General features: G+C 44.6%; 1 protein-coding gene across 1 annotated transcript in view; it reads left to right on the top strand.

Annotated features, from left to right (window-relative positions):
- The window catches only part of LOC134677824 (uncharacterized), a 58,297-nt gene that overhangs the window by 15,151 nt on the left and 19,747 nt on the right, over positions 1-23,399 (top strand). Inside the window, exons 6-18 of the mRNA XM_063536251.1 lie at positions 166-289; positions 673-798; positions 1,096-1,214; positions 1,819-1,909; positions 2,894-2,955; positions 3,806-3,910; positions 6,503-6,601; positions 8,201-8,278; positions 10,076-10,211; positions 19,105-19,436; positions 19,776-20,354; positions 20,809-21,066; positions 21,184-21,318. Of these exons, the coding sequence (XP_063392321.1) occupies positions 166-289; positions 673-798; positions 1,096-1,214; positions 1,819-1,909; positions 2,894-2,955; positions 3,806-3,910; positions 6,503-6,601; positions 8,201-8,278; positions 10,076-10,211; positions 19,105-19,436; positions 19,776-20,354; positions 20,809-21,066; positions 21,184-21,318 (2,244 nt within the window). The remainder of the gene's footprint in view (positions 1-165; positions 290-672; positions 799-1,095; positions 1,215-1,818; positions 1,910-2,893; positions 2,956-3,805; positions 3,911-6,502; positions 6,602-8,200; positions 8,279-10,075; positions 10,212-19,104; positions 19,437-19,775; positions 20,355-20,808; positions 21,067-21,183; positions 21,319-23,399) is intronic.

Here is a 23,399-nt window from a genome sequence, read left to right as displayed (position 1 = left end):
GAGCCGGGATTTGAACCCGCGACCTCCGGATTGAAAGTCGGGCGTCATATCCACTCGGCCACCACTGCTGCCTTTTGTAGACTTTCATTGGTCTACAAAAAAGGTCCGCGATGGTGTATGTCTATCTTTTAAGGATAACTTACTAATTATGTTCCGTTTTTGTAGTCGCTGGGCGTGGTGCTATACGTGCTGGTGTGCGGCGCGCTACCCTTCGACGGCGGCACGCTGCACGAGCTGCGGGCCGTCGTGCTGGCCGGCAAGTTCCGGATACCGTACTTCATGTCGCAAGGTGAAACATGATACATTAAACGTGTTTATTAGGAGAAACTAGCTTCGCGTGGGTGGAATGTAGATACTAACACTAATCATGGTTATATTTCAATCGATTTGCACAAATATTAATGAATTATACAAATTTATCTTCCTCATTTCAATAATATCCATTCATGAAAAGCGCTTTATAAAACTTAGGCGTAGTGACAAACGGAGCGACTTCGTTTTATACTAAGTAGAGATAAGAAGAAGAGACGGCATCTTAGAAATATTTAAATGATGTATCTTTATCATGTTAAAAACAGTCTAACATAGTAAAACCTCCGCCCGTAACTTGGTCTGGTATCCAATACGAGCTTAACTTTGTATTATTAAATATACGATTTGGTTTGATCACAGAATGCGAGCAGCTAATCCGGCACATGCTGGTGGTGGAGCCCGAGAAGAGACTGTCGCTCCGCGGCGTCGCCAAGCACCGCTGGCTCTCCTCGCACCACGCGGGCCCCGGTCCTCCTGCCCCTATAGGTATGCACAACTGCAAAAATGCATACCCACTTTATGAAAGGAATTCATTAACTTTTGCAGTTCGCTGTACAACGTCGGGATACAATATCGGGATGGCCGAATTGAAACATTATATCAAAATTGTCCAAAGTAGGTATGTTTAATTTTAATGTTTAATGTATAAGTACACGGGGACGCACATAATATCAGGATGGTCGAGTTGTTGGGACGCTTCCAAAGTCAGGACGGCCGTGTCGGAGATGTTTAATTAATTTTGCAGTATGTACAAATGTATTATACAATTTTTTTTTTTGACAGATCCATCGACGGGTGCGTGCACGTGTCACCCGGCCGGCGTGGCGGCGACGCCCTCGCGCGACACCGTGCTGTCCCACATGCTCACCTTGCCCGGGCTCACCCCCGACCTCATACAACAGGTACGGACACTTAACACCTTGCCCGGGCTCACCCCCGACCTCATACAACAGGTACGGACACTTGACACCTTGCCCGGGCTCACCCCCGACCTCATACAACAGGTACGGACACTTGACACCTTGCCCGCGCTCACCCCCGACCTCATACAACAGGTACGGACACTTGACACCTTGCCCGGGCTCTCCCCCGACCTCATACAACAGGTACGGACACTTGACACCTTGCCCAGGCTCACCCCCGACCTCATACAACAGGTACGGACACTTGACACCTTGCCCGCGCTCACCCCCGACCTCATACAACAGGTACGGACACTTGACACCTTACCCGCGCTCACCCCCGACCTCATACAACAGGTACGGACACTTGACACCTTGCCCGGGCTCACCCCCGACCAAGATATGATTTATGAAAAGATTTTTTTTTGAGAGTTATGTTATGAGAATAATCATCTACTCATGTGGTTGGTTTTCTTTCTTAGTTAGTTACGTTCACTGTAGAAAAACACACGTGATTTTTCCTTATACCCCAACGTGATTTTTTCGTGACCTATTGAACCTGATTTGTGCACAAGCCCTAAATGTAATTTCCCCGGTGTTCCAGTCTGTGCAAGAAGAGCGATTCGACCACATCTCCGCCATCTACCACCTCCTCATGGACAAAGTGCAGCAGCGGACTCAGCGGATACACAGAGGTACACCATCGGATATTTATCTCATTATTTTCTAATTTGCTTTGTTCGGAAAACATATAAAAACTCAAAAATACGCTTGGCCCAGCTACTCTAGCTAGATCAATTTGTCGCCCCCGAAAAAACTGTTCTTTTTTAGGGTTCCGTACCCAAAGGGACCCTAAACGGGACCCTATTACTAAGACTTCGCTGTCCGTCCGTCCGTCCGTCTGTCCGTCTGTCTGTCACCAGGCTGTATCTCACGAACCGTGATAGCTAGACAGTTGAAATTTTCACAGATGATGTGACCGGGCAAGTGCGAGTCGGACTCGCGCACGAAGGGTTCCGTACCATAATGCAAAAAAAAACAAAAAAAAAACGGTCACCCATCCAAGTACTGACCACTCCCGACGTTGCTTAACTTTGGTCAAAAATCACGTTTGTTGTATGGGAGCCCCATTTAAATCTTTATTTTATTCTGTTTTTAGTATTTGTTGTTATAGCGGCAACAGGAATACATCATCATCTGTGAAAATTTCAACTGTCTAGCTATCACGGTTCGTGAGATACAGCCTGGTGACAGACGGACGGACGGACGGACGGACGGACGGACAGCGAAGTCTTAGTAAAAGGGTCCCGTTTTACCCTTTGGGTACGGAACCCTAAAAATTGCTCGTTTAAAGGTATAAGATGTATCTAAATAGAGTCTGTGCGTACAGAGTCTACAGCTTTTGAACACTGTAATTTTCATGTACCGTCAACCGGGTTGTAAAGAGATGGATGGGGTGAATAGGGACAAACTTAAAATGTGATTTACCTGACTTTTTCTTAATAACTACCCATACAAATTGTATCATACAAAATCTTCTGTGATTTTCAATCGAATGATTCAATTTGTATGGGTACTTTTTAAGAAATTGTCAGGTAAATCACATTTTAAGGGGTGTCCCTATTCACCCCAGCCATTCCTATTCACCCCGGGTGACGGTACGTCGTTATGTTTTCTAGATTCCCTGGAGTCGCCAACAGGTGACCAAGGTGGCGGAGCCCTAGATCTCACAAGCTGTAAGGTATGTGAACTGTAAAGGCATAATTAAAATACTTCTAGCATTTTAATTATAATTTTATTAGTCAAGCAGATCTTGTCAGTAGAAAAAGGCGGCAAATTTGAAAAAGGTAGGCGCGAAGGGATAATCGTCTCATAGAAAATTTGAATTTCGCGCCTTTTTGTACTGACAAGATTTGCTTGACCATCTGTAAGTATTAGTTTTGACTGACAAGCGAAATCAGCTACTTTTTGACGATATTTTCTGCTCTATAGTTTCCTAAGGTTGTTTAACCTATGCAATTTCTTTGTCCAATGTGTATTGCGTCTCACATTTTGCTTAAAGAGAGTGTGAGACGCAATGACATTGGACAAAGAAAAATACCACCCTAAAAGAGGAGAATTTGGTATTGAATTAATAATCTTTAAATTGTAAATTAAAGTTCAAATTGTCTGTGACGTATACGGGACAAGGCAGTCGACGGGATAAGGGGCCCACTGATTAAGTCCGCCGGACGGTATCGGCCTGTCGGTTAGAACAAAATTTTGACAGTTCCGAACAACTGACAGGTCAAAACCGTCCGGCGGACTGATAATCAGTGGGCCCCTTAAGGCCTGTGCATACCGGCTGAGTGTGCGTGACGTGCGCGTGCGGAGTTGTGGTATACAGATCCTTATGAGAGACGGCACACCGCTTGCGTGACGTGTGCGTGTGCGGCTCCAACATTTTCGTGCACGCACACGCGCACGTCACGCTCACGCAAGCCGATGTGGCTCGGCCTTTAAAGCAAAACTGAGGTTCGAATCCACGATTTTCGACCACCACATACATATGAAAGGTGAATGATCTATTTCTGTCTGTTGTATGTTGTCAGAGCGGGACAGAGGAGCAGATGGACGCCGAGGATTCGTCTCAAGACTGCCTGGTGCTGCCCGACGCTGCGGACTACTTGTCTGAGCGGACCGACAGCCTGGAACAGGTATAATTATATTATAACTCCAAGATAGATTATAGGCGTTTAAAATTTAAGTGCTCAAAAAATTGTTATTTACAGTACATATGGTCCTATTTTTCCGCACTAGTGCGTATAACAGCACTTTTCGTGCGATGTCAAAAGTTTAAAGGGCCATATGTACTGTAAAACGTCGTACGATACACGTGCGAATAGGTAATTCGCAACTCGTGTCGATTTAAAACACTCCCTCCGGTCGTGTTTTAATTTATCGCCACTCGTTTCGAATTTCCTCTTTTTCGCACTTGTATCGTAAATAACTATTACAATACAAGTGTGGAAAAGAGGAAGCGAATTATCTATTCGCAAGTGTATCGTACGACGTTTTACAGTACATATGGCCCTTTAAACTTTTGACATCGCACGAAAAGTGCTATTTTACGCACTAGTGCGGGAAAATAGGGCCACATGTACTGTAAAAGTATTAGTTTTCTAATCACCTTCCGCACATTCAAAGAGAAATCCTTCCTTAACTTTACAGAGCCATCCTAAGTATTATAAGTATTCAATGTTTATTTTAATAGTTCAATATTTATTTAAAGAGTGTGCGAAACATACTTTTAAGTATACAAATACCATGACCATTTCACAAAAAAATAAAACCTGAAATTTTGCAAAAGTGGTGCCATCTAGCGAGAGTTAAGTTTTGAGTAACCTAGGCGAACCACCTTAACCTTTTGTATGCCTCGTCCCGTAACGTCACGTAATTTGGACTGTAATGTCTGTAATTTACAGTTTCAATGTTATTAATTCGGTAGCAAATTTTTGACAAAGGCATACGAAGGATTAATCCGGATCCAGACGGATGTAATGTATGTACGAGGGCTGCTACTTATGTATGTAGAAACACAAAAAATAACAAATATCTATAGTTATAAATGGTTTTATTGCCTTTGTATTTGTCCACCAAGATGAATGATGCACTTTTGCAAATGTTGAAACGACTTTTCATAGCACTTTTTCCATTCTGATCTTGGTATACAAGACGTGCATTTTGTAGGCAAGAACGGCTCTTTCGCGACTTTTTCTTTTTTTTTTGAACCAAATGTTCATGTAATATCTTACAAATGCTCGTCATACTATTGCCATGAGATGCCTCTATCTTGCGATATATACTATAACCATTTTGCATTATGAGCTCGTTCACAGCATCTATATTTTGTGGGATAACAGCCGATTTTGAACGTTTTTTTTTTATTCGTCCTACCGTAAATACCGTAATGTACTACGACCACAATTTATTCACTAAAACATTGACCTTCGATGGAACTTACTCCCCAAAAGTCGAAAAAAGTCGATCCATGCACTATATTTGAGTTTATCTACTCCGAACATCGTAAAAATAACATCTGCACGAAAATTTTCACAAGTAAATCCGTTGAAGGTGCAACAAAGAATTTTTTTAAATAATGCTACAATGTAAAACCAATTGATAGACATGTGAAACAAACTGTATTTTGCTTCCAAAGAGTTCCATTTTTATATGTTATATATATATTTTTAATATAGTTCCAGTAAGTTGCCCATTCCATGCATACATAAGTAGCAGCCCTTGCAACACGAATTCTGCGTGAGGACGCGAGCATTACATGTATAGTCGTTGGATTTGTAGCTGGCCCCGAATCCCTTGTCTATAGCAGTGGCGGGCAAACTTTCTTCATGGGGGGCCAGAAAGTTTAGGAAATTTAAGTGGAGGGCCAGAATTGTAACCAAAATTTATTTTGATTTGTGATATCGTGGCGAATGCGATATAGCCCATATTCTAATTATTTCATAGGATCCGCGGCGGGCCGGATAAAATCCATTCGCGGGCCGTAGATGGCCCCCGGGCCGTACTTTGCCCACCACTGGTCTATAGCTACAAATCGACGCTTGTGCCGGATCCATCGCCTCTATATTACTGGTTCTTACTGACTGACAAGTTGTGTGTGCTAGACTATACAGTGTGTTTTTTGTAACAGGAGCAATAAATTAAACTGTAGGCTGTACTCCTCAAACTGACATTTGTTCAGCAACTTTTGAAAATAACTCATATTTTGATTTTTATTACACTTTAAAGTTTATTCTAAGACGCAATGTATTGCAAATTTTGTTATGTTAAAAGCGTGACAAGTAACGTCAAACACACTGATGTCAGCGTACATTGAAGGCAATATTTATTTTGTATGAAAAAAGGAAGTCTAAAGGATTTATATTTTTTTAAAGTTGCTGAACAAATGTTGGTCAGTTTGAGGAGTACAGCCTTTAGTTTAATTTATTGCTCCCGTTACAGGAAGCACCCTGTATATGTATGTGAAAGTGATATCAGTATAACGTCCTGAGGCCCAAGGTCCTACCTATAGTACCTCTTCAGTTCGATGAAATTTAAATCCTATCCAATTGGAACAGAGTCACTTTTGCTTTGTTTCGTTCCATTTTCCAACAATGCAAAATCAACTCTATTTCCTACACTGTAGGTTCAAAGTTCAGTGGCAATTTTTGGATTTTACATTTGTATTTGGCCTTAGGAAGATAATGTTTTATATGAAACAGTAGTGTTTATGTGTGTGTTGTTTATAGTTTGGTGAGGCGGGCGGCGTGGCGGTGACGGCGGCGCCTGCGCAGCCCGCGGACCCGCAGCGGCGCCACACCGTGGGCCCGCAGCCCCGCCACGACCAGGTCTGTATCTGTATTACTATTATAATAACAACAAGACATTAAAGCTCTTCAAAGGGCCTATACGTGTTGGATCTATCTCCCCACGCAAACCTATAAATAAACCGGGCAAGTGCGAGTCGGACTCGCGCACCAAGGGTTCCGTACCATAATGCAAAAAAAAACAAAAAAAAAGCAAAAAAAAAACGGTCACCCATCCAAGTACTGACCCCTCCCGACGTTGCTTAACTTTGATCAAAAATCACGTTTGTTGTATGGGAGCCCCATTTAAATCTTTATTTTATTCTGTTTTTAGTATTTGTTGTTATAGCGGCAACAGAAATACATCATCTGTGAAAATTTCAACTGTCTAGCTATCACGGTTCGTGAGATACAGCCTGGTGACAGACGGACGGACGGACGGACGGACAGCGAAGTCTTAGTAATAGGGTCCCGTTTTACCCTTTGGGTACGGAACCCTAAAAACCGGGATTTATAATAGGCCCGTGAAATCCAAAATGGAGTACAAAAAATAATAATTTCAGCCTATATACGTCCCACTGCTGGGCACAGGCCTCCTCTCAAGCACGAGAGGGTTTGGGCTGTAGTCCCCACGCTAGCCCAATACGGATTGGGGACTTCAGATACATCTTTGAATTTCTTCGCAGATGTATGCAGGTTTCCTCACGATGTTTTCTTGAACCGAAGAGCTAGTTGTAGATTTCAATAGTTATTTGTTTCACTCGGGGGCAAAGTTGTTGTTTAACCGCTCGTGCTAATATTGATAGCCGAGCAAGCGAAAGATTCGAAAAATGGAATCTTGAGCGTTGTGAGGGTTTCAAAGCACGAGGGTTAAACAAAATTTGCCCCCGAGTGAAACACAAAATTTTTCACCACACCAACCCGAAGCAGATATTAAATGTAAACTATCAAACAAAATCAAATCCAAATGAATGTTATTAAATACTTATCATCCAAAATCATCATTTAAAATTCAATTCTACCAGAAAACATAAGAAAACAACTCAAAATTTGCATTTGATTACTTTGCCTCACATGTGAATAAAATGCAACTTTGCTATCAGTTTTTGAAGTGCAAAGTAAGCCTTTCCGAGCTGGTGTGGTGAAAATGTTATTACGTACATAAGTTCCGTAAAACTCATTAGTATGAGCCAGGATTTGAACCCCCGACCTCGGGATCAAAAGTCGGACGTCATATCCACTCGGCCACCACCGCTGTTTTACTATTCTTCTTCTTCCTCGCGTTATCCCGGCATTTCGCCACGGGTCATGGGAGCCTGGGGTCCGCTTGACAACTAATCCCATGATTTGACGTAGGCACTAGTTTTTACGAAAGCGACTGCCATCTGACCTTCCAACCCAGAGGGTAGACTAGGCCTTATTGGGATTAGTCCGGTTTCCTCACGATGTTTTAACGGAAAAGCGACTGGTAAATATCAAATGATATTTCGTACATAAGTTCCGAAAAACTCATTGGTACGAGCCGGGGTTTGAACCCGCGACCTCCAGATTGCAAGTCGCACGCTCTCACCGCTAGGCCACCAGCGCTTCTTACCACCGCTGTTTTATTTATTTGCAAATGAACCTCGCGTGTTGTGCCAGATGGAGGTGGGCGCGGCGCTGGGCTCCGCGGCGTCGGCGGACGGCCGCAACGCGCCGCTCTACGTCTCCGAGTTCGCTGTAACTATTCTAATTCTTATGTTATTCCATACTATTAATATTATAGGAAATTTTTTACACAATTTGACTAAGCCCCACGGTAAGCTCAAGAAAGCTTGTGTTGTGGGTACTCAGACAACGATATACATATATAATATATTTAAATACATAGAAAACAACCATGACTCAGAAACAAATATCTGTATCATCATACAAATAAATGCCCTTATCAGGATTCGAACCCGCCGGATTTTTTATTATAAATGCGAAAGTGTGTCTGTCTGTTACCTCTTCACGCTTAAACCGCTGAACGGATCTAGTTTAAATTTGGCATAGAGATAGTTAAGTCCCGAGGGAGGACATAGGATAGTTTTTATGTCAGAAGTCTTCTTCTTTTACGTCAGAAGAAGTTATGTCTAAAGAGGGTGAAAAATTAATGAAGTGCCTATTAATTGGTGTAAACAAAAACATATGTGACATTATCTATGAAAAGGGACCTTATTGTCGATGGTGCTTACGCCATTATTAATGATGCTCCGATATAAATACAATGCCACGCGACGCTGTGCGGCGTAAGCGCCATCGACAATAAGGTCCCTTTTCATAGATAATGCCTCATATTATGCTCGAATTGCTATTAGATTTTATCCAGGCGCAGTACTTTAGCTGCTGGTACCTACTAATTCCACGCAGACGAAGTCGCGGGCAAAAGCTAGTATGAAAACAAAGTCTGTTACCTCTTCCCGCTTAAAGGATGACTCGCGTTAGACCGGGCCGTGTCCGGGCCGGAGCTTCCGGGGCTTACTTTTCTGTGACATGACGGGTGATCACGTGATGCTTTCCGTTGAAAACGATGAGCCGGAAGCTCCGGCCCGGACACGGCCCGGTCTAACGTGAGTCATCCTTTAAAGCGCTAAAGCAATTAAGATAAAATTGATCATTTCACGCAAACGATGACGCAGTTTCTTTATAAAAGGTTTTGTTTACGACTTCTTTGGTAATTTCATCTACTTATTGTATTTTTTGTTTAGAAAAAAATAGAAAAACCACTCGAATTCCGCCCAATCCGAATATTATTATTTTCACGATAATTGTCATACTATTATTTTCTCTTTTGTTACTTTACGTACTGTTGTTTTCTCTTTTGTTACTTTATATTTTGTGAAATGTCACTTTATTTTCTCTTTTGTTACTTGATTTTTTGTGTAATGTCCAGTGATCGGGGATTTCTATGCCACACCGCGGGATATCAAGTCGAAATGGTAATATGGATACGCCGCTTGGCCCGCGATAGGAACAAAACTGTTCGAAAAGTAAACGCTATTTCGGTGTTGGTAATTCGTTTATAAAATAAAGGACTGTAAAAAAAACAGTGTTGGTTATGATTTAAAGAAAAAATATTATTCAAAAAAATTATTAAGTTATACAAAAATGTTCTTATAAGTACATATAATAATTTAAGTAAAACATTTTTATAAAACCGTACACATGTACGTACGTATTTCTATTTTAACAGTTATGTCGGGATGATGTTTGTCATTAAGACACGTGGTATTTTTGCACTTAATACTATAATGAGTGCAAAAAGCAGCTGCAGTGCGGTTTGTATTTACAATGTCATTCTACGGTGCTAATAATTAGTAGATAAGATAAGCGTTTGAAGAAGTGATTCAGTCGGCTTAGATAATGCATGATTCATTGATTAACAGTTACATGCCAAAACACTCTCCTATATCGCACACGAATCCCGGAATCACGCGGCATATCTGTAAATTTCACTTTATTTTCACAAGCAATATATGAGCTTTTAACTTTCAGCAAAGTTCGTCGCGCGAGGCGCCGGTGGTGTCCATGTTGCCCCACACCAACTTGGCCGCACCCCTCCCCGCGTGGCACCACTTTAGCGTCAAGGATCAGCACTTATTGAAGCCGCCCATAGCCATGCAGAGTCAGGGTATGTAGTCCATGTTGCCCCGCTCCAACCCATCCGGCTCTCCCCGCGTGGCACCACTTTAGCGTCAAGGACCAGCACTTACTGAAGCCGCCCATAGCCATGCAGAGTCAGGGTATGTTACTAGTCAAATATATATTTTCAGAAGTAATTTTCTTTTTTCAAACGTGTCAGACTGACAGAATGACTGTTTCAACCTTCGCGCCATGCATTGATTTTTTAAATTATAGAAAAGCATTATTAGGTATATTTAAATCATACCTTTAAATCTACTTAAGGTGAGGTATGCCCGGGGAAAATTTTCAGATTCTGTCAAATTACCCCATTTCACACACAAACACACGTCACGCACACTACCTCACTTTACCGGGACAGGTCAGTGACCCATCCTATTTTTTTTAAGATGCAAATGAGAGTATTTTGAGTTTCGTCTTAACAACTAGCCTCCTTTGAGGAAGAGAAACTCTAAAAAAGTTCCATTGAAAGAAGGAAGACAAAACAATATATTTTATCTTGCTCTCCTTGTCTGTTCATGTCACATGTGACGTACTTAAATGTAAATTAACTAAATAATCGAATTCATTAGATACTCGAACTAAATAAACCGAATAAATACAGAAGTCGTCAAATGAAAAAAGTTATTTAGGTACTACTCTAATTAATAGGGCTTTCGATAAGGCACAAATCAATTCAATGACAATTTCATTAAAATCATATGTGTATTCCGATGATATTATTACAATACAATACAATACAAATACTCTTTATTGCACACCTCAATAAAATAAGACAATACAAAAGAAAACAGAAATACAGGCAGAGGTAAACAACAGGCGGTCTTATCGCTAAAAAGCGATCTCTTCCAGACAACCTTTATTTTATTATTATTATATAACTTACCTTAGCTTAGCTTCAATTTGTATATATTTAGTTATACTACCTAGCTACTAAGCAAAATTTGCATGCTTCTTCAAGTGAAATATAGGGGAGAGCGGGGACAAAGGTAACTGCGGGTGGAAAGTAACTATTGCTCTGTAGGTTTATCTAATAGACAAAATACCACTCCGCTGCTATTAAGCGATAGACAGTGGTGCCCCCTTCACTCAGTCAGCGCATTCAGTCGAAACGAGCGCCACGTGCTATTAGGTTGTGTGAGAGGACGCAACGTGACGCAAAATTTTTCGAATCAAAAGTACGTTTTTTGACTTTTAGTTCTTTGATGTTTATGTTGTATTAAAATTCATACATTTTCTGAATATTTGCATATCCCCTAGAGTGGCATTGTCTGGCTAGGTCTCTATGGTGGCGGGGAGCCGGGAGATGGACAGATATAACAAGCCGTTGAATGGCGGCGCCTCAGATTTAACGGTGGCTTGAGGTTGAGTGGTGCGGCAAATTTAGAAAAATATACGTCAAGTGGCGGCGCCTCCATGGGTGGTCATCGCGAATTTGACGTGTGCTAGAAATTTGACCAATTCTCAAAAATATGTATGATTGAATTGAATTCAGCATAAAATAGCTTTTTTGATTGTATAGGTACCAATGAATTTCATTATATTTATTTGAATTATGCTGGACTTGATCAAATCTCATATTACCAATTATTTTTTCTTTCATGTAAGTATAAAAATATGTATAATTAGGAAATAAAACAATTGATTGAAAAAAAGCAGTCTTTATGACAAAACATTACATTTAACACGATTCACACAGTTTATTTCACTTTTTATCACTGCGTATTCCATTTGTGTACCTTTGTAAGGACAATGTTGTTAGCAAATAAATTTCTGGTTTCTGAATGTTCGCGGCTCGACGGTCGGTGCGTACGAGGTCTGGTGGGGCGTGAACATCACGCCATTTCTAAAAAACATTATTTTACGCGGGAATTCAACCTTTAAGGAATACCATCCTTGTTTAATGAAGAATGCATCTTGCAAAAGTGAGCAAGCAAGGCATAGTTTTAATAGTTTTATTTTAGGCGCAAAATACGGCGTCGCACAGAGGCCGGGAGACGGTCTCTGCCACACACGGGCTTGTTGTGACGGAACCGTCTCCCGATTCACCGCTAATTGGGGAGTGTCTGGCTCCCGGCCTCTGCCACGCAGGGGCATGTTTTAAAAATGGCCGCGCCATTTTTCCTACCGTTCAACCGGAGGCCCTGCCACCCGAAGGGATATTGATTAGATTGATTGCAATTTATTTTTCTCGCACACGTTGCGTTTCAAATTCAAAGATATCTTTCATGTTTTCAGAAAAATGCGATCGGGTACAAAAGTAACAAAGCCATACAAAAGTAACATTTACATCCCATACAATATACCTATTGGATCTATGCCATATTAGTAAACGATGTATGCCATATTTGTAAGTGAAAAAACTCTGACCCCTGAATTATCTGATTAGATAACATGTTTATAAGACAATAATTGATCTCATCACTTGAAATAAAAACAATTTCTAACGAGGAATTAATATTGATTTGTTTTCTTAAAATACTAATGTTTATGTAGTTGAAATGCAAATATTAAAGTGTGTTATCAATAATAATTTACATGATTAGTAGGTACTTTTAGGGTTCCGTAACTCAAAAAGAAAAAACGGAACCCTTATAGGATCACTCGTGCGTAGGGGTCACAAAACCGTGCGTATTTTATAAAACCGGTTTTTCGGTTTTTGTGAGATTGCAAAACCGGGTTTTCGGTTTTTTCGGTGATTTCGATCTTACGTATAATTTGTAAAATAAGCAATTATTTTTAGGTTCAATGTTTTGATATTACGTCTTCCACGACATTTCTATTTACTTTACCAAGACCATATCAATAAATTAATCCAAATCCATCAATAAAGTTTTTAACTAAGCAGTAATTCTAAACCGGTTTGCCTAAGCAACCTATTATATGACAACGGTGTTGACATAGTCCTCCTTCTGGAAATACACCGCTGATGATGCCCAACTCGCTAAACGAGATAAAATACCGGGATTTGATTTGGTAGCGGCATTATAATACCATAAACAATTAATATAGAACTTCGACATGCGGCCGGTCTTCTCTTACTGCCCTGGTCAACGTGATTTCAAATAACATCGATGGCAACAATATCGCCACCACGATTATTCAAATCGGCGGAACGCGGATATGCAGCATATATAATCCTCCACGTAGCTGCTGGCATACTCCACGCCTTCCTTACTTGGAACACCCATCCCTTTACATTTGAGACTTGAATAGCCACCATACCGGCTGGGGATAAAGGAAATCTGACGCCAACGAGAAGGCGATCATGGACTGGGCAGATAGCAACAAAACAACACTGTTTTAGTCGTTTCTCACAAAGGCAAAGGAACTTTCAAATCAGCTCGATGGAGAAGTGAACCCGGACCTAGTCTTCACAACAAGAGCAATAGACGGTACCCCAGTGGCCGCCGAGCTGTACGCGCTAGCGGATTTTCCACACTCTCAACACGGCCTAGTATTAGTTGTCATAGGTCTGAAAAGGTCTGAGTCGTATCCTGCCTAACACCACATCGCGGAAGTTTGCTTATGCTGATGATGCCCTTGTGACACAAAAAGACAGCTTGAAAATTGAACTAAATATCCTGGAAAAGGACCTGGATCTATTAGATGACTATTTCTCTCAGTGGCGTTTGTGCCCCTGCCCTTCCAAGACCGAGGTGTTCTGCGTTCACCAGTGCAACAAACTAGCCAACACGGAGCTGATATTAAAATTCAGAGGCAATCTTCTCCGACACAACTTTCTTCCTAAATATCTCCGAAGCATCCTGGATTGAAGCCTTAACTTCAAGGACCATCAAAGCAGTCTATCTGCAAAACTGGGCAAATAGATATAACGTTGGAGACTAAAAAGCTGTTCATTTATACAATTAGTGCGTATAATGTATTGTTTTTTTAATTTGCTCTTCAAAATAATGAAACTATGTTTACAAAAGTGTAAAATCGAAAAACTCGAAAAAGCCGGTTTTATTAAAGTAAAAACCCGGTTTTGACAATTGGCTGTAAACCCGGTTTTTCCGGTTTTTTCGATTTCGGTGAAACCGGGTTTGTGACGCCTACTCGTGCGTCTGTCTATACGTCTGTCACAGCCAATTTGCTCCAAAACTATTGGACAAATTAAGTTGAAATTTGGTACACATATGGAAGTCTGCTACCCAAAGACGGACATGTAATATAAACAAATGAATTTTAAGTATAGGGGGCTATTTTAAGGGGAATATGAGAAAATTAGAAAACCAAGTTTTGCAAACCATATCGTGTTACATATTAAAAGGGCTTATTTTGAGGATCTCAAATATATATTTTTTTATAATTTTATATAAAACAGTTTAGAAATTATTTAAGAAAATAGGCAAAAAATGACCGCCCCCCCCCCTTATCTCCGATAATATAGGGTCTAAAATTTTGAAAAAAAAAAATACACAACCTTCTACCTCTAGATGACAGGAAAACCTATTAGAAATCTAGAGTCAAGCGTGAGCCGGACTTAAGAAAGAAAACGCGGTTGGGCTGTTTTAAGGACACAGCCGTAATGGTTTACGTGAAACTAGCTGTGGACAGCTTTTTCGAAAGCCGATGGCCGAGCTACGCGTAGGGCCGTAGGCCCAAGCATCCCTCAGAGGCTTTTTAAAACGCACGGCCGAAGGCCGAGTTGCGGGAGGTTAGTGCTCAAACACAGAACAATTATAGTTCAATTGTCTGAATGCGAAGGTCGAAAGCCCTGAAGGCCCGGAGCCTCCGACAAGTGCATGCTCCCCTGAAAGGAGATTGTCGATTTTGTTCTATCTTTTGCTAAGGGGTCATCCATTAATTACATTACACGTTTAGGGGGAGGGAGGGGTCAAGAAAATGTGACATATTGTGACATGGGGGAGGGGGGAGACACAAACTTTGTGACGTCACTTTAACTTCATCAGTAACCGAAAATTTATTTAAATTATTTTATTCGCTGTACATTTAAATAACAAGTTTTTAAAACGATAATCGTTTTTATTCGTTTAATTTTCTTTCCTTAGCAGTGTTGGGTTATAAAATTACTAATATTTCATCATCTCAGCCATAAGACGTCCACTGCTGAACATAGGCCTCCCCCTTGGACCTCCATACGTGCCGGTTGGAAGCGACCCGCATCCAGCGTCTTCCGGCGACCTTAACAAGATCGTCTGTCCATCTTGTGGGTGGACGTCCTACGCTGCGCTTGCTAGTCCGTGGTCTCCACTCGAGCACTTTTCGACCCCATCGGCCATCTTCTCTGCGTGCAATGTGGCCTGCCCATTGCCACTTCAGCTTGCTAATCCGGTGGGCTATGTCGGTGACTTTAGTTCGTCTACGGATCTCCTCATTTCTGATTCGATCACGTAGAGAAACTCCGAGCATAGCCCTCTCCATAGCTCGTTGAGCGACTTTGAGTTTTGAGATGAGGCCGATAGTGAAAGACCACGTTTCGGAGCCGTAAGTCATCATTTCTAATATTTATATCGTCAAAAATATTTTGATAAAATATTTATAATACTTAGGTGCTTACTTAATTCGATTTGGCGATTTCGTAGAAAAAATGTGACGTCACACTAGGGGGAGGGGTTTGCCAAATGTGACCAAGTTTTTTTTTTTTTTATTATGAATGGCCTTACTCATGGCCACAGACTAGCCGAGGCGTAGACGTGGCCTACGATGGAGCGAGCTCGCCCAGAAGGTGCCTGTTCACTCTTGATTTGAAGGTTGCCGGGTTATAAGAACACGGAAATATAGACGCCGGCAAGGAATTCCATTCCTTGGCAGTGCGCATAAGGAAAGTAGAAGCAAAGCGCTTCGTGCGAATTGGTGGAATATCTACCAAGTAAGGATGGAAACCGGCCGTGCGTCTGAAATGTGACAAGGAGGGGGGGAGGGGTCAAAAAACCTAGAAATTCGTGTGACGTAATTAATGGATGACCCCTAAGCGATTGGGCCCAATACCTATACATTACTGGAAAAACGCGTAAGAAGTCTGCAACTAAGCGTGAGCAGGTCTTGATAATAAGAATTGTGGATAAGCTCTGTCAGGGCCACAACCGCAATTGTTTACGTGAAACGTGGTGCGGACAGCTAGTGCGAAGGTTGATGGCCAAGCTCTGCGTTGGGCCGAAGGCCTGACGCATCCGAGAGAGGTGCACCTCCACGCAAGGTCGAAGCATGACCTTTAGGAGGTTAGTGCTCAAACAGAACAAATAATTGGTTTAAGTACGAGTAGCTAAGTGAGAAGGCTGAACTGCCGTATATCGCGACCATATAATTTCGCAAATTGCGGGGATTTTTCTATTACACCAATGAAACCGTAGGTAATTAGAGTGACAGAGAGAAATGCCAGCAATTTGCGAACTTCGGGCTTCGATTTCCGCGGTTATAGCCCTGTTATCTTGAATTAACAGAGATACACCTAACAATGAAAAATGTAGGCACTATGCTTAACATAATACTTGAACAAAAAAAATGGGTAACTACCTAACTATCCTAAGATAGCCAGCTGTGTGTGGACAAATTGAATAAACAGTTGAATGTACTTAAGAACTTCGCTTTGCTCGCTCGTTCAAAAATGTGTGCAGTACGGAACCCTTGGGACGTGAGTTCGGCTCGCACTTGACCGGTTTTTATTTTGATTTGATATGTCATATTATATTAAATTACAGCCCACTGTGTCTTGTTACTTTTGACCCACAACGTGTTACTTTCTGCACGCCAACGGGGTGATTAGTAACAAAAAAGGATTTTTTAAAAACAAAATACACAATTATAATGTTAGTCAAGACGTTAATGTACAGATCATGCACTGACGTTATATATGATACATTAAACTCATCAAAATAATAAGGGTTAACCAGAAACTAAGGTCAAAGTACAAAGTGTTACGTTTCTCCCCGCTCTACCCTACGCATCCAAAATTACTGTCCACCTATGTTCATCACTATATGTATTTTTTGCAAATAAATATATGGTTATCTTTATCAATAAATTAAGTCCTGGCAGGGTGGAACTTTCATTTTGGCGGATTCTTTCTCTCTGCATCTGACTGTACCTATAGCTGTTACGGCAATTTTTTGGTAAACTTACGGTTATATGTTCAGACTCTGAATCTCTATAGTAATTTAAGACGAAAATATTTAAAATATATGGACATACCTCTGGTCCTTGAACTACGTCCAAAGAGAGGTATGGGAATGGGAACTGAGAATGACATCTCGCTTCGTGTGGTAGGGCACAGCACAGCGGATGTCATTCCAGATCTAGAGCAGAGCTCAACCTTACAGAAATCTGCAGCCAAATAACACTAGCACTAGACTCTACTCATAGTGTCCTTCCTGCCGGTGAGTATGGTTGCCAGTTATCAACGAGGGGTGCGGAGTGTTAGACTCGGCAATGCGCATGGAGTTGCAGGCGTCCAAAGGCTACGAAGATTGCTTATCATCAGACGGGCCGGGCCGTATGCTTGTTTGTTAGCGACGAGGTATAAAAAATAAAATTAAATATGCACAGAATATCATTGAATTAAAAACTTTGTTTTATTTTATAGTAAATTAGTATAACACTCGATACACAGGCAATCACAATCCAGGCCGCAGCGATTTTGGGCTGTAAGCCTCGTAGGCCAGTAGGTATATATCGGCCTCACAAGCCGCAAAAACTCGCTAGGACTGAGTCTAGACCGTAGCCGTTTATTTATTCTTGATTTCATGAAGGTTTGCAGAACAGTACGTAACCGCATTATACATCTATCTTAGACGGACCTCACAGCAACAAAACAGGTTTACCACTGCACGATTTTCAAGTAGTACACGAAATATTTACATAATGTTCCGTATTAATAGGTAATATTTGAAGATCAAAAGTTCTGTAACATAAATACAAGATCACAACATTGTCTTCACAGTTCATTGACGTTGACGTACAAAAGTACGTCAAATAGGTATGCAATATTAATACCAGCATAATGAAAATTAATTCCTATCAGTAAGTATGAGTCTTCAAACTTTTTTCATTCTAAGCCGGGTTTCAAGGAGCAAATTACTTAAATGATATTGGAATCGTATTGTTTTAAGATAGTTTACTGCCTTTTTCAACCATTATGCCCCAACAAATCAAATCTAAGATGAGACTCGAGCTCCATCTGATGATAATTATTTACCCTGTTTTTTTAAATAGTATTTGTCTACTGGTATACTTTTTCGTATATGTATATGATTTAATGTCGAAATAAATGCCAAAATCAACTGTCATTTTAATTAAATTTGCGATACGTGTGCTTTGATCCGAGCCCAGCGGGCATCTGATCAAAGAAGTTGCGTGCACGGAACCGCTGATATCATATTTTGGAACTTATTTATTGAATGTGAAATTAAAAAAAAAAGTAATCCTGGTAGTCGCTCAAGCATACAATTGCGCGTTATTAGAAGCAGCTTTCATATTTTTATCTTTTGTGCACAAATTGTTACGAATCTTGAAAGTCCGTTTTAGACCTATGTTCGTGATCGTTTTCTATCGAGCAAAAGTCAAAAACTTAGGATTCTAATCACTCTAATCAGTAGAAAAAGCCCTCAAGTTTGCTAATTGAATGTATGGCAGCTGTATCGTGATCCAAAAAAGAGCTACGGCTTTTAAAAAACACCGTTTTCTGAACTCACTGCACCTTAAAAACAGTGAGCAAAATGCGATTCGAAGAAATATCAAACTTTGATCTTTTGTTGTACAAATAACTATTTAAGGATGGTTTAATGGGTCTTTATACTATTAGTTTATTTAGGCAATACTGTAGCAACTACGCCAAGTGGACGGAAACTGGCACCGGGCGGTAAACTGACGCAGTGACCCTATATAGTATAGATTGTGTTAACACGTATGTTTCCCCGCAGCGTCCACGTTCGGGCGCCGCGCCTCGGACGGCGGCGCGCACGTGCCGCGCGGGAGGGAGCGCGCCTGCTGCCACAGCGCGCCGCCGCACCACGTGAGCACACACACACACACACACACACACACACACGTTCGGGCGCCGCGCCTCGGACGGCGGCGCGCACGTGCCGCGCGGGAGGGAGAGGGCCTGCTGCCACAGCGCGCCGCCGCACCACGTGAGCACACACACACACACACACACACACACACGTTCGGGCGCCGCGCCTCGGACGGCGGCGCGCACGTGCCGCGCGGGAGGGAGAGGGCCTGCTGCCACAGCGCGCCGCCGCACCACGTGAGCACACACACACACACACACACACACACACACGTTCGGGCGCCGCGCCTCGGACGGCGGCGCGCACGTGCCGCGCGGGAGGGAGCGCGCCTGCTGCCACAGCGCGCCGCCGCACCACGTGAGCACACACACACACACACACACACACGTTCGGGCGCCGCGCCTCGGACGGCGGCGCGCACGTGCCGCGCGGGAGGGAGCGCGCCTGCTGCCACAGCGCGCCGCCGCACCACGTGAGCACACACACACACACACACACACACACACGTTCGGGCGCCGCGCCTCGGACGGCGGCGCGCACGTGCCGCGCGGGAGGGAGCGCGCCTGCTGCCACAGCGCGCCGCCGCACCACGTGAGCACACACACACACACACACACACGTTCGGGCGCCGCGCCTCGGACGGCGGCGCGCACGTGCCGCGCGGGAGGGAGCGCGCCTGCTGCCACAGCGCGCCGCCGCACCACGTGAGTACACACACACACACACACACGTTCGGGCGCCGCGCCTCGGACGGCGGCGCGCACGTGCCGCGCGGGAGGGAGCGCGCCTGCTGCCACAGCGCGCCGCCGCACCACGTGAGCACACACACACACACACACACACACGTTCGGGCGCCGCGCCTCGGACGGCGGCGCGCACGTGCCGCGCGGGAGGGAGCGCGCCTGCTGCCACAGCGCGCCGCCGCACCACGTGAGCACACACACACACACACACACACGTTCGGGCGCCGCGCCTCGGACGGCGGCGCGCACGTGCCGCGCGGGAGGGAGCGCGCCTGCTGCCACAGCGCGCCGCCGCACCACGTGAGTACACACACACACACACACACGTTCGGGCGCCGCGCCTCGGACGGCGGCGCGCACGTGCCGCGCGGGAGGGAGCGCGCCTGCTGCCACAGCGCGCCGCCGCACCACGTGAGCACACACACACACACACACACACACACACGTTCGGGCGCCGCGCCTCGGACGGCGGCGCGCACGTGCCGCGCGGGAGGGAGCGCGCCTGCTGCCACAGCGCGCCGCCGCACCACGTGAGCACACACACACACACACACACACGTTCGGGCGCCGCGCCTCGGACGGCGGCGCGCACGTGCCGCGCGGGAGGGAGCGCGCCTGCTGCCACAGCGCGCCGCCGCACCACGTGAGCACACACACACACACACACACACACACACGTTCGGGCGCCGCGCCTCGGACGGCGGCGCGCACGTGCCGCGCGGGAGGGAGAGGGCCTGCTGCCACAGCGCGCCGCCGCACCACGTGAGCACACACACACACACACACACACACACACGTTCGGGCGCCGCGCCTCGGACGGCGGCGCGCACGTGCCGCGCGGGAGGGAGCGCGCCTGCTGCCACAGCGCGCCGCCGCACCACGTGAGCACACACACACACACACACACACACACACGTTCGGGCGCCGCGCCTCGGACGGCGGCGCGCACGTGCCGCGCGGGAGGGAGCGCGCCTGCTGCCACAGCGCGCCGCCGCACCACGTGAGCACACACACACACACACACACACACACACACACGTTCGGGCGCCGCGCCTCGGACGGCGGCGCGCACGTGCCGCGCGGGAGGGAGCGCGCCTGCTGCCACAGCGCGCCGCCGCACCACGTGAGCACACACACACACACACACACACACACACACACACACACACACGTTCGGGCGCCGCGCCTCGGACGGCGGCGCGCACGTGCCGCGCGGGAGGGAGCGCGCCTGCTGCCACAGCGCGCCGCCGCACCACGTGAGCACACACACACACACACACACACACACACGTTCGGGCGCCGCGCCTCGGACGGCGGCGCGCACGTGCCGCGCGGGAGGGAGAGGGCCTGCTGCCACAGCGCGCCGCCGCACCACGTGAGCACACACACACACACACACACACACACACGTTCGGGCGCCGCGCCTCGGACGGCGGCGCGCACGTGCCGCGCGGGAGGGAGCGCGCCTGCTGCCACAGCGCGCCGCCGCACCACGTGAGTACACACACACACACACACACGTTCGGGCGCCGCGCCTCGGACGGCGGCGCGCACGTGCCGCGCGGGAGGGAGCGCGCCTGCTGCCACAGCGCGCCGCCGCACCACGTGAGCACACACACACACACACACACACACACACGTTCGGGCGCCGCGCCTCGGACGGCGGCGCGCACGTGCCGCGCGGGAGGGAGCGCGCCTGCTGCCACAGCGCGCCGCCGCACCACGTGAGCACACACACACACACACACACACACATACTACCATAGAGAAATATAGTGATACAAGAGTGCTCACTCCATACAGCACTGCTAACTTGACAATAGATGTAACACCGACCGGAAACTCTAATCTCGACAACATAAAACATAAGACTTTCCAGTCGATGCTACATCTATTGTCACTTGACAGTACGGTATCGTCTTGGGTCGTCCCATTCATTTTTCGTCAAGTTCTTAAATTAGTCCTATTCTGCTTTCGTCACTCATTCTACATTGAAAGCTACCGATGATTGTGACGAATGTAAAATGAGTGACGAAAGCAGAATAGGACTAATTTAACTTGACGAAAAACGAATGGGACGACCCAAGACGATACCAACAGTACTACTACTGCTACTTAGCGGTGCCGATAATTCCGCTACTCGATGCTAGATGTCGAATATGAAAGTTGCTATGGAAATACTAATATTTCTGGGGCCAAAACTAATGTATGGAGTGAGCACTCTTGTCTTACTTACTCTATGATACTACTGAAGTTTTGTCTGTCGAGAATGGAGGCAAAGGACTATGTGTCAAAATTGCCCCAAAACCGACAAATTTGAAAGTTAGGTCATTAGGATATTTCTCTGTACTTCATTTCGTTCTGTGGGCACCGAGCGGAATTCCATTGCAGAACTGAGATACTGCTATTTCAGTCAAAATCTCGTCACCCTTATTACCTAGGCGATAGAGTCCACCGCCGGGCGAACGCGACAAATACGCCCGGCGGTGCGCGAACATCTACCCTGCAGCTTAATTGGACCCTATTACCTAGATAATAAGGGTGACGACATTCTTTTTTTTTTCTTTTTTTTTATTATGAATGGGCTTACTCATGGCCACAGACTAGCCGAGGCGTAGACGTGGCCTACGATGGAGCGAGCTCGCCCAGAAGGTGCCTGTTCACTCTTGATTTGAAGGTTGCCGGGTTATAAGAACACGGAAATATAGACGCCGGCAAGGAATTCCATTCCACACACACATTTTGGCTAAAATACCAGTATCTCAGTTCTGCAATGGAATTCCGCTTGGTGCCCATAGAACGAAATGAAGTACAGAGAAATACCTATCTAATGACCTAACTCTCGACTCTGTTGGTTTTGGAGCAAGGCTCCATACAAAGTTGCCCATGGTCCTTTAGAAAATATAGGTACTGTGAGTCGACCTTCTCTAAAGACTTTAAATTAGAGATTTGGCCGAATTTTCAGTATTCGGCCAAATTCACTATTAGGGGTAATAGTGAATTTGGCCGAATACTGAAAATTCGGCCCCTCTCTCGGCTGAATCGCATTATTATGAAAACTGTTCACCGACGAAACACAACGTTTGCTAAGATTATATATTTATGTTGAACAAAATTAATGAATGTAGTCCGCCGAGTCATGAAATCAGACCCATGATAGAAATAAAATATTATGTAATCAGCAATGCTTTAAAACGTCCCTTCGTATTTAGCGACTTTCTAAGAATGCATTTTAAATATTAAATATATCTAGTTTTTGGTTATTTTTTTTGTGTCATTTTTCTGGGGGTCCCTTTGTTTCCCATAAGGTTTTAAGTCATAATGTATTGTTTGTCATATTATCGTTAGACATAAAACTGAAACCGTTAACTTTTCAGGATTTTCGTAAGTTTATTCTATAGATAGGTTAGGTTAGTTTAGGTTTGTGTTATGGCAATCCTGAAAAGTTACGCGTTT

Source organism: Cydia fagiglandana, chromosome 27 (genome assembly GCF_963556715.1).
Source record: "Cydia fagiglandana chromosome 27, ilCydFagi1.1, whole genome shotgun sequence".
Lineage (NCBI taxonomy): Eukaryota > Metazoa > Arthropoda > Insecta > Lepidoptera > Tortricidae > Cydia > Cydia fagiglandana.
The sequence above is the reverse complement of the archived record's forward strand: the minus strand, read 5'-3'. Positions and strand labels throughout refer to the sequence as shown.